The sequence below is a fragment of the Bos indicus genome, chromosome 1, assembly GCF_029378745.1.
Source record: "Bos indicus isolate NIAB-ARS_2022 breed Sahiwal x Tharparkar chromosome 1, NIAB-ARS_B.indTharparkar_mat_pri_1.0, whole genome shotgun sequence".
Lineage (NCBI taxonomy): Eukaryota > Metazoa > Chordata > Mammalia > Artiodactyla > Bovidae > Bos > Bos indicus.
Genome location: NC_091760.1, coordinates 111,109,812 through 111,128,818, shown reverse-complemented (window position 1 = coordinate 111,128,818; position 19,007 = coordinate 111,109,812). Strand labels below are relative to the sequence as shown.

The following is a 19,007-nucleotide window of genomic DNA, read 5'->3' as shown; positions in this document are numbered from 1 at the left end:
AAATAGAAAGTTTATTTTCTTGTAAATGTTAAATCCTAGATTTCTTTATTAATATTGTTTTCTTTGGCTAGATATTTTATTCACTCATATCTTTACATCTAGACGAATAGGTTATAATTTTCTCTGTTTCCTATCACTTTTAGAGGAAAAAAGTTAGCTATGGAAGTAAAACTTAAAATTGTCAACAAGTTAGAAGCCAATCATTTAGTACCTCATTTATACTATAATATTAGCCTACGGTTTTACACTGTTGTGAGAGGGAAGTCATAGCTCAGCTCGAGAGCTTTCTAGCTTTGATAGCAAGAATTATACTAAAGAAAAATATGTTTCATATAATTATGAGCATGTTTTGTTTGTCACAGTAGAAAAAGAGAGAAACACCAATAACCCCCTGTGCTTCTTTCCTCCAGTACCTTTCTTTTGCCCAAATCTGAAGCCAGTTTGGAAGGAGTTAGAAGGAGATGAAAGAGATTTGCTGTGGAAGCTAGAATATTAAGTGCTTTGGCAAGCATTTGTATTTTCTCTCAGGAGGAAAGGAGCGGAGCAGTATGCCAAATGCTTACGGTGCTGAAAGACAGAGACTAACTGGGGTTGATTGTGCAAACATTTATGCCCATGAAAATAAAGTTTCTTGAGAATTACCACTGAACTCTTTCCCTCTGTGAAGTCCTGGGTTTTGTGAGGGGATTAAAAAAAAAAAAAGTATGTTTGGGAATATGTGTAAAGTTAATCTTCTGCTTAACTTTCCTTCATGTGCATAACATTTTTAGCTGCAGCTCACTTCCCTTTCTTGATAAGGCCATTTCCCACTCCTCAATTCCTGTCAATCTCCAGTAAGTATCAATTTAATCAAGACAGAAGTCAAAGTACAATATGCAAATAAAAATCCATCTTCCAAAGTGATATGCAAATAAATAATCACACGCACAAAATCAGAGTAAAGTATGGTCAACTCCATGTCAGTAGCAGGATAGGTTCAAATCCTGGCTTGATCTTTGCTGGTTGTATGACCTAATTCAGCTTGCTTACCTCTCTGCCTCTTCATTCCCTTGTCTGTCAAATGGGGCTGGTAATGAATTAACCTCATAGGAGTATTGTGATGTTTCATGTAAATATTTAAGCACAGTGTCTGGCACTTGGTAAATGCTCAGTGGAGTTCCTTATTACTTTTGTTGTTATTGTTGTCATTGTTATAAAAGTTTTCTGAACTGTAGGAAAAGATGATTTTGAAAAATAAACATTTTAATATCAATACAAGGGCAACTGTATTGTATATAAGTTGTATATATAGTGTATAAATTGTATATTGTATATAAAGCAATATAAAGTAGCATACTGAACTAACTCATTTATTTAAATGCCAAAATTAAGAGAAGTGAAATCTCACCGTTTGTAATTGACCTCAAAATTCAGCATTATTTGCCAAAAGCAATCTAATTTTAATACATATTCAGTTTTAATTCATTGAGTATATATAAATAATAAAACCAGGATGACAAAGCATTATGTGCTTAATACTTCACCACTTCGATTTAATAACCCTTAACCTAATGTTAAGGGTTATTTAATTAACCCTTAAGGGTTATTAGGTTAACCCTTAACCTAATGTTAAGGGGGAGCCTGGTAGACTGCCGTCTATGGGGTTGCACAGAGTCGGACATGACTGAAGCAACTTAGCAGGAGCAGCAGCAGCAACCTAATGTTGGGTTTTCTAGGTAGAGCATTGGTAAAGAATCAACCTGCTAGTTCAGGAGACACAAGAGACGTGGGTTCTATCCCTGGGTCGGGAAGATCCCCTGGAATAGGAAATGGAAACCCACTCTAGTATTCTTGCCTGGAAAATTCCATGTACAGAGAAGTCCATGGGGTCACAAAGAGTCAGACATGACTGAGCACACACACACAGCACAAACCTAATGTTATACTTTTTACTTACTTCTAAATGTAAATAGTTCGTACTTATTCTGAAGTTGTAAGTCATTATTAAATTAATGTTTCCATCATAAATAATGCAGGTAAACTAAAGTGCATTCTTTTGTTCCAACTGTCAGAAATTCCTCGTTAGTATATTTGGAGTCAGTTAAGTTGTAATATTACATTATATTTATCAGGCAACTCTGAGGTGTCTCTATGCTGTTAATTGAGATCAGCATTATCAGTTCACCCCTGATATCAAAGAGCATTTCTTTGACAGAAGGTATGTAAGAAAAAAGGCAGCAACCTTGAATATGGGCATTTATTTTCTAAAAGCATGTTTCTATTTTACCAAAGCACAGTGCAGTATTTATGGGAAACTAGATAGACATCTTTATATTTGTTTATACTGTGACACTCCAGAAGAACCTTTTTTAAGTTATATAAGTTTCAGGTAAACAGAATTATGATTTGACATGTCTGTACACTACAAAGTGATCATCACTACAAATCTAGTAACCATCCATCACCATACAGTTGACCCCCTTTACTTGTTTTGCTCACCCCTCAACATCTTTCCCCTCTGATAACCACTAATCTGTTCACTGTATCTATGAGTTTTTGTTTTGTTTGTTTGTTTTATATTCCACATATGAGTGGAATCATAATCGTAAGCATTTCACTTAGGGCTTCCCTTGTGGCTCAGCTGGTAAAGAATCTGCTTGCAATATGGGAGACCTGAGTTCGATCCCTGGGTTGAGAAGATCCCCTGGAGAAGGGAAAGGCTACCCACTTCAGTATTCTGGCCTGGAGAGTTCCATGGACTGTGTAGTCAATGGGGTCGCGAAGAGTCGGACACGACTGACCTACTTCCACTTTTATTTCACTTGGCATAATGCCCTCAAGGTCCATCCATGTTGTCACAAAATGGTAGGATTTCATCCTTTTAGTTGTTGAGTAGTAGTCCATTGAGTGTACATACCACAGCTTCTTTATCTGTTTATCCTTCAGTGGACACTTAGGTGGTTTCTATATCTTGGTTATTGTAAATAATACTGTAGTAAACACAGGGCTGCATTTATCTTTTTGAATTAGTGTTTTTGTGTTCTTTGGATAAATACCCAGAAGTGGAATAGCTGGGTCATGTGGTAGTTGTAGTCTTAATTTTTTGAGGAATCTCCTTTCTGTTTTCCATAGTGGCTGCACCAGCTTATAGTCCCACCAAAAGAATATGAAAGTTCCCCTTTCTCCACATCCTCTCCAATATTTGTTATTCCTTGTCTTTTTGATAATAGCCATTCTAACAGGTATAAAGAGTCACCTACAAATTGGTGCTTGCCATCTACCTCAACAAGAATCAAATTATGAGCCACTGCAGCTGTTGACCTTCAATACCCCCGAAAGGAGTTCAGTATGGAGATCAGGAATGATGCACTCTGTGCTCTGAGAAAAACTGGTGGAACAGGAGATAGATACTTTCAGGAGACAATTTTATGAACCCAATTCTTGCATCTCCAAATATCTAGAAAAGCAGTCAAATCCTTCATGGTGACATCTGCTCCTCGTAATATTCACAAGACTAGCAGAAATCTTTTGCAAAATAATATGAGGATGATTGCATGTACCAAAATCACGTATATACTGACCTTCCCCGCTACCTCTTTGGAGCCGTTTCTCAAAGCTGAAATGCTGTCTCCTGGGCTATAGTCCTCAAATAAAACTTAACTCACAACTCTCATGTTGTGCATTTTTTTTCAGTCAACAGAGGTGATACCTTATTGTAGTTTTGATTTGCATTTCCCCGATGATTAGTGATACTGAGCACCTTTTCGTATACCTATTGACTTATTTGTATGTCTTCTTTGGAAAAGTGTCTGTTCAAGTCTCTTGTCCATTTATAAATCAGGTTATTTGTTTTTTGAGATTGAGTTGTATGGATTTCTTATATAGTTTGGAAATTAACCCCTTATTGGATATATGATGTGCAAGTATTTTTCTCTTCATCCATAGGTTTTTTTTTTTTTTTTTGTCAATTTGATGATAGTTTCCTTCACTGTGCAGAAGCTTTTTAATTTAACATAGTCCCCATTGGTTTATGTTTGTTTTTGTTTCCCTTGCTTTTGGAGACAGGTGCACAAAAACATGGCTAAGACTAATGCAATGAGGTTACCACTATGTTTTCTTCTAGGAGTTTTATGTTTTCACATTTTACATTCAAGTCTTTAATTCTATTGAACTCAGGCCTGGAGTCAGAATCGGTGTTAGGAAACAAGCAGGAGAGAGAGGAGGGAGGGGAAAGGCTTGAGGGCAGGAGTCGAGTCTCTAAGTGGGGGAATCACATGGCAATAGTTGTGAAGTAGAGTAAGCACTGACTGATGCTCTCAATCAGTGAAAACATCTATAAGTTGAACTGTATAGGCGAAACAAGATTCTAAAGGAGAGGACTGATAGGAGGCGAGGGTTCTCCTCACATGTTCCTGAATTTCAGTCTCTGTGCAAGTTTCTTAGTGACTTCTGACAGAACAGTCTTTCTAAAAGGCAAATCTGATTCCTGCCTCAAATCCTCCAGTGCCCTCTAGCACTGAGGGAAAAGTGTACATTCCATAACATGGCTCACATGATCTTCAGTTTGCTCTTAATTGTTTTCACTCCACAGGAACCACCAAGAATTAACCAGAATATGCTCTTCTCTCAAGCTTCTCTGGTTTGGCTAATACCCTTCTGCAATTCCTCGCTTGTTAGGCCCTCCTCTGCCCTACACTAACCCTAATTCATCTTTTACCAATATAACTTCCTTGACTGAATTCTTCTCTGTGCTTACATAAAATTCTATGCATGCCTGCTGTTATAGTACTTAACCTTTAGTGCCAGTTAACCAACCAGCAAGTCTTCTGAATTAACTGAAGTTTTTTGATAAATGAATAAATGAATAGATGAGACTGAGTGGAGAGAATTATTGCTAATATTTAGCCTGGTTTGATGGTCAGGTTGTTTGAAGTGCCTCAGGTCCGCTAATGATAGCTTCCTGTTTGCAGTAAAGTAGCTATTCAAAAACTTTCAAGAGGTCTTCCTTAGTCGGCTTCTGTTTTTCAGTAGAGCCCTTTGTGGGATACTGGAGCCTTGTAAGATCAAGATATATAGGAGAATCTCCGTTACTGAGGGGCTCTGGAATTCTAACTATGCCTTTGCTATCAGGGGAGGTTTCAGGTTCTAAATTTTGGAGAGTAGAGAAGTCTAAAATAATGTAGTTTTGTATTCAAGATCATGGTGAAGAACTAGCATTGGACAAACCTTCTTTGGCTCTTAATTTTTATTCATAAATCTTGAAGTTCATGGCATGGGCCTCTTGGGAAATAATCTGAAAATCAGATAGATCAGACTTTGTGAATTTAACTATGGGATAACTTGTGGGTATGAGAATATACTGTTCACTAGGTCCCTTCACGTGTCTTTTGGATTGGCCTTCAGTTCAGTTCAGTCGCTCAGTCGTGTCCAACTCTTCGCGACCCCATGAATCACAGCATGTCAAGGCTGTATATTATCACCCTGCTTATTTAACTTATATGCAGAGTACATCATGAGAAACGCTGGACTGGAAGAAGCACAAGCTGGAATCAAGATTGCTGGGAGAAATATCAATAACCTCAGATATGCAGATGACACCACCCTTATGGCAGAAAGTGAAGAGGAACTCAAAAGCCTCTTGATGAAGGTGAAAGTGGAGAGTGAAAAAGTTGGCTTAAAGCTCAACATTCAGAAAACAAAGATCATGGCATCCGGTCCCATCACTTCATGGGAAATAGATGGGTAAACAGTGGATTGGCCTTACTGATCATTAATAATCAAAATATTAACATTCAACTTCACCAAGATTATAGGAACAGCATCCTTAAGTGCAGTACTATCACTCTTCTTTGAAAATCAAATAAATTGTCTAGGTTTGGGGTAGAAAATTGGTTTTTGGGTAGTGAATGTGCCCCAGTTGTGTCCTGCAGGTTAGGAACAGGATTTGGCTCATTGGCCTGCCCAAGGAGTCTAAGTTGAAAGCAGTGGATCAAGGGTGAACTTAGAGATGAAAAAAAGGGTCTGGAGTTGGAAACCACTTTGTTATCAAGAAAGCTTGTAGAGCCGAGCCTGAGACAATCCCTGAAATATTGTGTAGGAGAAGGAAGTCTTTAATGGAGCAGAATACCTCCTGGGCAGGAGTCCCTCTGAAGGGGACAGCTTATGTGGCCAGATGTGAGTCCTTTTCAGGGCTCAGTAAGGAAAGAAGAATCTCTGTTCTTGTTGGGAGTACCCGCTGATCTGGTCGACTTTCTGCCTTTCGTGGATGTGTTCTGACACTCTATTGAAATGAACATTACTTTAAATAAAAAGTTATCACATAGAATGGTTATTAATACTGAAAATAGAACACCCTCAAAGTATGTTCAAAGGGATTCCTGAGAAATATTACTAAAGAAGTATTCTGTGGTCAGATTTTAAGTTTGAAACATACTCTACATCTGTCTTCTTTTGGTGATTTTTTTTTACATATTAGCATACTAAAAGCTGTGAGAAGTCTTACGATAAAGAAATCTGTTTTTTGCAATCATAGTTTCCTATGAAACCATTAATTGTGGTGGAGGCGTACTGTAGAACACACCTTGATAACACTAAAATAAGGGTTAATGAAACATTTGGTATGGTGAGGAAACTGCTAAATATCAGGCAAAAATCCCTTAATTGGTACTAAAAGGAGATTGAGAAGCTGGAGCTAAACCGTAAAAGCTTAAATTAGAACATCTGTAAAGCATGTTGCATTGGGCCATTTGCATAGTTGGTGCTTGGTCATTTCTTTCTGCAGTTTTACTGTGTTTGTTGTTTCATGGGAAAGGAGATGAAAATGCCTATTCTTGCCAGCTATATGACAGCCAAATTGCTGTCAGCAGGGTAGATATCAACTAATCTTTCAATTAAGGAACCACTGCAATTTTGAAGCAGTCATGGTTTCTCCTTGCCTTCAAGTTTTAATATCTTGGTAACTGTCAGTATAAATTTAGGTTTTTCCTCTATGGTTGTTAATGTTCTTTCTAGTTAGATAGACAGATAGACAGATAGATATATAGATAGAGATAGGTATATACATTTTTATTTTTCAAAGTAAAAATAGAATTAATTTATTCTACAGGATTCCTCAAGTGAGTGACAGACAACCATCTTTTGTAATTTTGAAAGAAGAAAATATTTGAAGTAGCCAAAGGCTCATTCAGCTGGCCTCATTTTAGAAGTAGGCAGAAAGGCAAATCAAATTCCTGTGGAGTAAAACAGGTACCCAGAATAAGTGAATTAAACAGGCTGGGTGGGAACTACAGTGCTCAGAAAAGCACATGTTCATTGCATGAGGCAGCTGCTCCAGGAGACAGAATTGTGGGCTGTTGTTTCTGAATTGCTTGATTTTTACAGAAAAGCAGAGAATATGCATCTTTATGTAAAAATCCCTCAAATTTTAAAGTAGTTCTCATTAAAAAAAACAGACACTCTGCAAGTCAAATAAAACATATTCAGGAACTGATTTGCAGCTTCTAAATTAGGCAAACATAAGATTGTTCATAATGAAGCAGGCCAAAGGCTAACAGTTTTGCCAAGAGAATGCACTGGTCATAGCAAACACCCTCTTCCAACAACACAAGAGAAGACTCTACACATGGACATCACCAGATGGTCAATACCTAAATCACATTGATTATATTATTTGCAATCAAAGATGGAGAAGTACTATACAGTCAGCAAAAACAACACCGGAAGCTGACTGTGGCTCAGATCATGAACTCCTTATTGCCAAATTTAGACTTAAATTGAAGAAAGTAGGGAAAACCACTAGACCTTTCAAGTGTTACCTAAATCAAATTCCTTATGATTATACAGTAGAAGTAACAAATAGATTCAAGGGATTAGAGCTGAAAGACAGAGTGCCTGAAGACTATGGACAGAGGTTCGTGACGTACAGGACGCAGTGATCAAGACCATCCCCAAGAAAAACAAATGCAAAAAGGCAAAATGGTTGTCTGACAAGACATTACAAATAGCTGAGAAAGAAGAGAGAAGCTAAAGGCAAAGGAGAAAAGGAAAGATATATCCACCTGAATGCAGAGTTCCAAAGAATAGCAAGGAAAGATAAGAAAGCCTTCCTCAGCCATCAATGCAAAGAAATAGAGGAAAACAATAGAAAGGGAAAAACTAGAGATCTCTTCAAGAAAATTAGAGATACCAAGGGAACATTTCATGCAAAGATGAGCACGGTAAAGGACAGAAATGGTATGGACCTAACAGAAGCAGACGATATTAAGAAGAGGTGGCAAGAATACACTGAAGAACTATACAAAAAAGATCTTCTTGACCCAGATAACCACGATGGTGTCATCACTCACCTAGAGCCAGACATCCTGGAATGCGAAGTCAAGTGGGCTTTAGAAAGCATCACTGCAAACAAAGCTAGTGGAGGAATGGAATTCCAGTTGAGCTGTTAAAAATCCTAAAGATGATGCTGTAAAAGTCCTGCATTCAATATGCCAGCAAATGTGGAAAACTCAGCAGTGGCCACAGGCCTGGAAAAGGTCAGTTTTCATTCAATCCCAAACAAAGGCAATGCCAAAGAATATTCAAACTACTACATAATTGCACTCATCTCACATGCTAGCAAAGTAATGCTCAAAATTCTCCAAGCTAGGCTTCAACAGTACGTGAACTGAGAACCTCCAGATGTTCAAGATGGGTTTAGAAAAGGCAGAGGAACCAGAGATCAAATTGCCAACATTTGCTAGATCATCGAAAAAGCAAGAGAGTTCCAAAAAAACATCTACTTTTGCTTTATTGACTATGCCAAAGCCTTTGACTGTGTGGATCACGACAAACTGTGGACAGTTCTTAAAGAAATGAGAGTGCCATACCACCTGACCTGCCTCCTGAGAAATCTGTATGCAGGTCAAGAAGCAACAGTTAGGACTGGACATGGAACAATACACTGGTTCCACATTAGGAAAGGAGTATGTCAAGGCTGTATATTGTCACCTTGCTTATTTAACTTATATGCAGACTACATCATGCAAAATGCTGGGCTGGATAAAGCACAAGCTGGAATCAAGATTGCTGGGAGAAATATCAATAATCTCAGATATGCAGATGACACCACCCTTATGGCAGAAAGCGAAGAAGAACTACAGAGCCTCTTAATGAAAGTGAAAGAGGAGAGTGAAAAAAACTGGCTTAAAACTCAGTGTTCAAAAAACTAAGATCATGGCATCTGGTCCCATCACTTCATGACAAATAGATGGGGAAACAGTGGAAACAGTGACAGAATTCATTTTCTTGGGCTACAAAATCACTGCAGATGGTGACTCCAACTGTGTAATTAAAAGACACTTGCTCCTTGGAAGAAAAGCTGTGACCAACCTAGACAGCATATTAAAAAGCAGAGACGTTACTTTGCCAACAAAGGTCCATGTAGTCAAAGCTCTGGTTTTTCCAGCAGTCATGTATGGATGTGAGACTTGGACTATAAAGAAAGCTGAGTGCCGAAGAATTTTTGCTTTGAAATGTGATGTCAGAGAAGACTCTTGAGAGTCCCTTGGACAGCAAGGAGATCCAACCAGTCCGTCCTAAAGGAAATCAGTCCTGAATATTCATTGGAAGGACTGATGCTGAAGCTGCAACTCCAATACTTTGGCCACCTGATGAGAAGAACTGACTCATTGGAAAACTCCTTGATGCTGGGAAAGATCGAAGGCAGGAGGAGAAGGGGACGACAGAGCTTGAGATGGTTGGATGGCATCACCAGCTGATGGACATGAGTTTGAGTAGGCTCCAGGAGTTGGTGATGGACAGGGAAGCCTGCTGTGCTGCAGTCCATGGGCTCGCAAAGAGTCGGACACGACTGAGTGACTGAATTGAACCAGGGTAATGATTCTTCAGGATAAAAGTAAAACTGCTTTGGCAGAAGAATATATTTTGATAACCAAGTTAGAACTTTAGCAGTAAGATATAAATATCACACTAATTTTTTAAAATAAAAGGAATAGAATGCCACGCAAGAGGAAATTGTGTTCACAAATAATTTTGTCTTAAATATTGCTACTCTTCTATACAGTAGAACTTATATGTTAGTGACATTTCCGATCCTCTGTAATCTCTTGTTCACATTGTTAAAGTTGCCAAAGGTCCTGATAATAGGTAAAGGAGCTTGGGTTCTGCCTCTGGGGTTTTACAGAGTGCTTATGACTTTTCTCTGCAAAATAAGAATTCTTTCTAGTTTAATTGAATCCTACGTGATTTACCTACCTACATACGTGGGCTTCCCACTCTCATTGTCTGTTTTCTGGAAAGGTAATGTAATTTTCTGGATGCATTTAGATAGTGATTGATTCCAATAGAGTGGTTACAGCAGCCACTTCTGGTAGTCATATGTCAATGTCTAAAATCCATTTCCCAAGAACTCTTGAAGTACTATCTTGTTTTGATTGATTTCTCTGTTGCGATTCTAATTTTCCCCTTGATAGTTAGATGCCTTTGCCTGTCAGGTCTTGGTAGGACACAATCCTGAAAATCCTCCACTCTAATTTTTTCATACCTTGAACTTCCATCTGTCATCTCAAATTGCTGCAAAACCAGTTTGATGGAAAGACTAAAAATAAGTGAATTCTTCAAGCCAAGAGCTTGACAAAAAGAAGTTTAGGCTTCAAGTGGTAAAATACCTGATGATGTGATTGGCTTTCTTGTTGTCTTTTCTAGAGCATTTGACTACAGAATGGAGGGAAGTTAAAAGGACATTTAAAAGTATTTTCCTTTAGAATATTCTCATTATGAATAATGCCGATAATGATCCAAATGAAAGTATGTAAGAAGAGACAATAATACCTTTCCCAAATTTGTTTTAGAACTCTGGGATTCTTACCACAATCCATTTTAATCAAGTTGGCTAAGGGAAAAACTGGAAAATAGATAAGGGTAATGACTGTGGTGTTCTCATGGTTGCATTGGCAAGAGGGTTATAATACAAGTCATCTAACTCCCAGTACAGGACTCTGTCCACTACAACATGCTGTTGGTCTTAGCTGTTTTCAGGAACACCCTCTGACTAGACAAAGCATGTCCTCACATCAGTCAACATAGTGTTCAAATTCCATGCAGTATTATGACTCTTAGAGAAAACCATGTGCTTGCATAGTACATATTGGATTACAATATTTTATGAATTATTTATTTCATAAACTTAATATATACAATAAAAGTGAACATTAATACCTTTCATGAATGTCATTTTTAGCCACATCAGTTTGATTGAAAGAAGTAAAGTAGCATTAGCAAAGACAAAACAGAGTGAACTAATGTGACCTAACTTATCAGGGAGTGTTGTCAGAGGGCTTGAGATGTGATTTACAAGTAATATTCATTTGGGGAATATGATGTTATAAAGTTTTAATGTGTATTTTTTTTCCTAATTACAAATAGGAAAATGTTTGTAAAATCTTCAAGTTCTTTTAAAAAATATGTATTGTTTTTGGCTGTGCTGGGTGTTTGTTGCTGTCCTTTTTGTGTGTGTCGGCTTTCTCTAGTTGCGGTGAGTGGGGTGGGGGCTACTCTTCACTGTGGTGTGCGTGCTTCTTGTTATGGTGGCTTCTCTTGTTGTGGAGTACAGTCTCTAGGCACACAGTCTTCAGTAGTTGCAGGACACAGGCTCAGTAGTTGTGGCTCGTGGGCTCTACACCTCAGGCTCAGTAGTTGTGGTTCACAGGCTGAGTTGCTCTGTGGCATGTGGAATCTTCCTGGACCAGTGATCCAACCTGTGTCTCCTGCATTGGCAGGTGGACTCCCATCCACTGAACCACCAGGGAAGTCCTAGAATTATTTTCTGGGTAAATCTTAATAGCTGCAATGGGCTTTTTAAAAGAATTTAAATTTTTATATAATTTTAAAGGTTATACTCCATTTACAGTTATTATAACATATATAAGAGAAAAATGCACAAATAATACATGTACAGCTAAAACTAAATTTCACAAAGTGAATTTCTCATGTAATCAGCACCCAGATCATGAAACTGAACATTGACATCCCCCTAGAAGCCCTCTTGTACTTATCTCAGTCATCTACTTAAAGGAAACTAGCCTTGACTTATAACACCATGGATTAATTTTGCCTATTTTTGAACTTTATGTAAATGGAATAATAGGGTGTGTATTCTTTTGCCTAATTTTCTTTACTTAGCATTATGTTTGCGAGATGCATCCCATCTTGTTATGGGTAACTGCTGTTCGTTCATTCTTATTGCTATTCAGTTTTCCATGGTATGAATATACCATGATGGATTTATCTATTCTGCTATGAATAAGCATTTGGCTGTTCACACTTTGGGGCTGTTAAAATCAGTGCTGCCATGAACATTTGTATGCATGTATTTGGTAAACATTTAAGCACATTTTTCTATTGGATATGTACCAGGTGTGGAAATTCTGGGTCATGGCATTATGCATATGGCCAGGTTTCATAGGTCCTACTATTTAGTCAAAGTAGTTGTGCAATTTACATTCACACAAGGAGTGTTTGGAAACTCTTGTTGACCTGTAAGTTACAACTTGCTTTTTGTTTTCTTTCTTGTTAAGTCTTGGCATTCTTTCCATGCCAGGACATAAAGATCTACTTCATTCTTTTTTTAAAATATAGTATTCCATAGGAACATAGGTTACTTAATGTTTCTCTAATATTGACCATGAAGGTGTTTCATTTTTGTTATACCTTTTTACAGCATAGTTTGTAACACAGATACATTCACATGTACAAATTATTCATTACATATATACAAGTCATTTTATAACTTTTTATTTTGAAATAATTTTAGACTTATAGAAAGTTGCAAAAATAGTACAGCACTATACCAAGCCCCTCCAATGTTAACACGTTCCGTCAATGTGGTACAATTATAAAAATTAAGAAATTAGCATTGGTATAATACTATTAACTAACCTACAGATTTTATTTGATTTTATCAATTTTTCCACTGACATCTTTTTTCCAGTCACAATTCAATTTGGGGTCAAATTGAATTTAGACTGATTGCATTTAGACCTCGTATCTTTTAATCTTCTTTGATCTGTGACAGTTCCTCAGTCTTTCTTTGTCTTTTGTGACTGGAGGTTTTTGAAGAGAACTGGTCAATTGTTTGTAGAATCCCCTCAATTTGGGTTTGTCTGATGTTTACCCATAGTTTTATAGACAGTATTAATTTTTTAGCAAGAATACTACAGAAATGATGTGCCCTTTCCAGTGTATCAAGTCAAAGTGTATATAACCTCAATATGTTTTTTTGCAGATGTTGTTAAACCTTGATCACTTGGCTAAGGTGGTGTTTCCAGCTTCCTCCATTGAAAAATTATCATTTTTCCCTTTATAATTAATAAATGTTAGTTAATTATAATTAATAATATTCTCAGAAATAACTTTGAGAATATTCAAATATTCTATTTCTCCTTAAACTTTCACCTACTTTTTACCATAGATTTTGCTTACAACAGTTATTATTGTTCTTGTCTAATGCTTTTTCTTTTTCTCATTCCTTCTATATTTTTTAATTGGAGTTTTTCTGTAAGGAACAACTGTTTCTTCTCTCCTATTTAACTATTAAATTATTTGTTAATGTCAATATGTTACCATCTTTCTAAATTCCATATGGGAGAGGGAGAGGGTGGGAAGATTTGGGAGAATGGCATTGAAACATGTAAAATATCATGTATGAAATGAGATGCCAGTCCAGGTTCGATGCACGATACTGGATGCTTGGGGCTAGTGCACTGGGACGACCCAGAGGGACGGTATGGGGAGGGAGGAGGGAGGAGGGTTCAGGATGGGTAACACATGTATACCTGTGGCGGATTCATTCTGATATTTGGCAAAACTAATACAATTATGTAAAGTTTAAAAATAAAATAAAATAAAATCACAACCTAAAAAAAAAATGTCAATATGGATTCATTTACTTTTATTTTGTGGGTTATAATGCAACATTACAGTTATATATTTTGTTGCTCAGTCGTTCCAGTTCATCCATTAGGAGCTCTTTCACATGGCACCTGTGCCCTTTCAAAATGCCTCTGTCTTCCCTTGAACTCTTCCTTACTTTCAGGCATCATAAAATGTACTAGACTCATCTTAAATTTTTCCTGCTCCACCCCTGCCAATGCAGGAGATGTAAGGGACATTGGTTATATATAACCTTGTCCTGTATTTTCCAAGTCTCCTGTAAATATGTTGTCATACTTTCATAATTTAAAAAAAGTTAAAAAATACTGGATTATATAAAAATAAACATACGGTAAAGAAAAAAATGTGATCATGGCATAACATGTAACGCACTAGTGAAGAATAACATCAACACTAGATAGAAAGATTATTTTAACTGTATTGGGAGGATGAGGGAAAGAAGGCTCTGTCTGTGTGCATGTGGTGTACGTGTGTGCGTGTAGTGTGTGTGCATATGTATATATCTCTGTAGGCGTGTAGGTATGTACAGGAGAGTTAATTCTTTTTAGGATTGTGTTAGAGACTGCAAGCTACCCATCCCAACATACATTCTCCTTCCTTCCTTTGTAATAGAATTATGGATATATCTGATGGTTAATCTTTCCAGTTAAAACATTACATTTTTCAGATTCACTTTCAGCTAGGTACAGTCAGATATTTAGGTTCAGGAGAGGTATACAGAGGTACTTCCAGGAAATCTCCTTGAAAGGGACTGAGGAGCCTTCTGCTGCTGGTGGTCTGGAATAGGAAAGTAATGGTCAGTGTTTTTGCCATTATCATAGACTATGAGAATAATGAACACACACCAATCATAGTAGACAAGAGAGTTGAAAGGATCCTGGGGCTGTGATGATACATTCAAGCTATCATATATCAGCATTGGACTGGCTACCAATACGTTCATCTTATGTAAGATAATATACTTCTGTATATTTAAGTCATCATATTCAGGTCTCAGTTAAGTAGCAGAACCAGAGCTTAACTGATTTGTAATTCACTAGGTAATATCTAAAATGAAATTTAAGAAATAACAGTGTAAGTATGTTATTTAATAATGTAGAGGTAAATACAAGAAGAAAAAAGTTGAAAGTAATTATTTTTGGCAGTAAAAATTGGGGTAAAAGCAAATGATTAATATTTTTTCTAACTCAGTAATATTTGACATTTAACATATATTACTTTGATAAAAGTTAAACTATTTGTTTAGGTACATTTTAATTAGTATTTCAAGTAAAAATACATCTTCATTGCAAAAATTCAAACAATACAAAAGATAAAGAGTACAAGTTATGCTTCCCTTCAATATTTGTTGCATTTCTCCTGCCTGTGAGTTCTACTCTGTCCCCAGGGATAATGGCTATTTGGCATGTATCTCTGCAGAAAGCAATGGCAACCCACTCCAGTAAGCTTGCCTGGAAAATCCCATGGACAGAGGAGCCTGGGAGGCTGAAATCCATGGGGTTGCGAAGAGTTGGACATGACTGAGCGACTTCACTTTCACTTTTCACTTTCATGCATTGAAGAAGGAAATGGCAACCCACTCCAGTGTTCTTGCCTGGAGAATCCCAGGGATGGCAGAGCGTGGTGGGCTGCTGTCTCTGGGGTCGCACAGAGTCAGACACGACTGAAGCAACTTAGCAGCAGCAGCAGCAGCATGTTTCTCTGTATACTTTATCTATATATTCACTTTGCCTATAAAAGAGGCATAGTTTTCTCCTTTTATTTTTATTAAAAGTGGATTTAATTTTTAAAAATTTTTATTGGAGTATAGTTGATTTATGATCTTGTGTTAGTTTCATGTGTACAGCAAAATGAATCAGTTGTACATATACATAAATCCACAAAGGTCCATCTGGTCAAGGCTGTGGTTTTTCCAGTGGTCATGTATGGATTTGAGAGTTGGACTGTGAAGAAAGCTGAGCACCGAAGAATTGATGCTTTTGAAATGTGGTGTTGGAGAAGACTCTTGAGAGTCCCTTGGACTGCAAGGAGATCCAACCAGTCCATTCTGAAGGAGATCAGCCCTGGGATTTCTTTGGAAGGAATGATGCTAAAGCTGAAACTCCAGTACTTTGGCCACCTCATGTGAAGAGTGGACTCATTGGAAAAGACCCTGATGCTGGGAGGGATTGGGGGCAGGAGGAGAAGGGGACAACAGAGGGTGAGATGGCTGGATGGCATCACCGACTCGATGGACATGAGTTTGAGTGAACTCCTGGAGTTGGTGATGGACAGGGAGGCCTGGTGTGCTGTGATTCATGGGGTCGCAAAGAGTCGGACACGACTGCGCAACTAAACTGAACTGAACTCATTTTTAAGTATTATTTTCCAGTATAACATTAAGAGTATTGAGTAGAAGTCCCTGTGCTGTACACAGATTCTTATTAGGTTCTTATTAGTTATTTACTGAGATGGCCAAAAAGTTCATTCAGGTTTTTCCTTAAGATGATACGGAAAAACCTAAACGAATGTTTTGGCCAACCCAATATTCTTTATATAGTACTGTGTATATGTCAATCCCAATCTCCCAATTTATTTCTCCCCCTCCTCATTCCCTGGTAACTGTTTATCTTCTATATCTATGACTCTACTTCTGTTCTGTAACTAAGTTCATTTATACCCTTTTTTTACATTCCACATATAAGTGATATCATATGATATTTGTCTTTCTGTGTCTGACTTCACTCAGTATGGAAATTTCTAGGTCCATCCATGTTGATGCAAATGGCATTATTTTGTTCTTTTTTATGACTGAGTAATATTCCATGTCCTGGCTATTTTAAGTAGTGCTGCAATGAAAAAAAAGGTTCTAAAGTTTTATAAAGTACTGATGAGGACATATTTAGATTTATAATAGTTATTTATTTATATTTTTAGGATTCAAGATGCAAGCATGAAGTTAAAAAGTTACCAAGATGAATTTCAGAGGGTACAGAAAGAATTGAGTCAGTTGCAACATGAGTTAAAAATTAAACAAAAACAGTCACAAATCTTCAGGTAAGATTACCTTAAAAAATGGAAAGTTATAGTATTGAAAAGGTACACTCATTTAATACTAAGTTTAGAAACATTCAAACACATTTTAATAATATAGTTTCTGTTTTTATATAGCTTAATATTACAGTGTTGTTAAAACATGTAAACACTTTTTTTTTAAGCTATTATGTCAACTGAATATTTTCACCAGTTATATTTTTTGGGGGGCTGAACTAAAAAGCCTCTTGATGAAAGTGAAAGAGGAGAGTGAAAAAGTTGGCTTAAAGCTCAACATTCAGAAAACTAAGATCATGGCATCTGGTCCCATCACTTCACGGGAAATAGATGGGGAAACAGTGGAAACTGTGTCAGACTCTATTTTTGGGGGCTCCAAAATCACTGCAGATGGTGATTGCAGCCATGAAATTAAAAGACGCTTACTCCTTGGAAGGAAAGTTATGACCAACCTAGATAGCGTATTGAAAAGCAGAGCCATTACTTTGCCAACAAAGGTTCGTCTAGTCAAGGCTATGGTCTTTCCAGTGGTCATGTATGGATGTGAGAGTTGGACTGTGAAGAAAGCTGAGAGCCAAAGAATTGATGCTTTTGAACTGTGGTGTTGGAGAAGACTCTTAAGAGGCCCTTGGACTGCAAGGAGATCCAACCAGTCCATTCTGAAAATCAGCTTTGGGATTTCTTTGGAAGGAATTATGCTAAAGCTGAAACTCCAGTCCTTTGGCCACCTCATGTGAAGAGTTGACTCATTGGAAAAGACTCTGATGCTGGGAGGGATTGGGGGCAGGAGGAGAAGGGGACGACAGAGGATGAGATGGCTGGATGGCATCACCAACTCGAGTGAGTCGGTGGACGCGAGTTTGAGTGAACTCCGGGAGTTGGTGATGGACAGGGAGGCCTGGCGTGCTGCAATTCATGGGGTCGCAAAGAGTTGGACACAACTGAGCGACTAAACTGAACTGCACTGAACTGAGGGGCACGTGCTGAGTCCTTGTTGCAGCGTGGGTGATTCTCATTGTAGTGGCTTCTCTCTTTGTGGAGCAAGGGCTCTAGAGCATGTGTGGGCTTCAGTAGCTGTGGGTTGTGAGCTCAGTAGTGTGTGGCGCATAGGCTTAGTTTCTCAGAAGAATGTGGGATCTTCTCAGATCAGAAATTGAAGAACCCATGCCCTCTGCCTTGGTAGGTGGATTCTTAACCACTGGACCACCAGGGAAATCCTGCCAGTAACATTTAAATCAGGCAAACACCTTGTTCTTATTTTGCAGGGACATTTAGAATGAAAGCACAGTGATGAATTCATTCTCCTCTTGACCGGTATTTCTTGGTGTACGTGATCTCCTGATAGTTCAGTGACATGAAAAGAATAGAATGGAGAAATTTTCTAACTGGATAGTAACAGACTTCTAAATTTCAAAGTTTCCAACATAAAAGGTGTTAAATCTGTTTTTATATAATCTTTGGAGGGTTTACAATAACTAAAGGTAAAACCCAACATTCTAAAGAAAATGGAAAGTATTTTTAAAAATTAAGTATATTGCACATATCAGAAAGAATGATTAATTTTCAAATTGAGTAACTTTTAGCTCTTAGAAAAGTGGAATAAGTTAAATGAATATTACAAAAAGACACAGGTTCAGGTTGACTAAAATAATATGCCAGGTGAACATTTTTAATGTTCTTATTTTTTCCAAACTACTAGTTATTATTAAGAATGTTTTTCTGTTAAAATAATGATCTGACTAATAATTTATATGGAGTGTCTGGTGAAAACCTGTTAACCATCTATGTTTCATTAAATCCTTACACAAAACTGATGCTTGAATGAATGAATGAGTCTACTCACAAAACAGATGGCAACTTTTGTCATCAGAAATCTCTGCCTTTTCCTAGAAATCTATATTGAACCAGCAGGATACCACCCAGGTGACCTCAACTCTCCATTTTAGTCAGCACCATCAGTATTCAATCTTGGCTCCAACAATAGCTTTGGCCCAAGTCTGCTAGGGAAATCCATTTTTTTAATGCACAAATGCCATTATGGATGGCAGGAT

General features: G+C 37.5%; 1 protein-coding gene across 2 annotated transcripts in view; it reads left to right on the top strand.

The window, feature by feature from the left end:
- The window catches only part of LEKR1 (leucine, glutamate and lysine rich 1), a 224,905-nt gene that overhangs the window by 46,898 nt on the left and 159,000 nt on the right, over positions 1-19,007 (top strand). For both annotated transcript variants that reach the window (XM_070792615.1, XM_019960397.2), the window contains one exon: positions 16,843-16,962. In XM_070792615.1, coding sequence (XP_070648716.1) covers positions 16,843-16,962 — 120 coding nt within the window. The remainder of the gene's footprint in view (positions 1-16,842; positions 16,963-19,007) is intronic.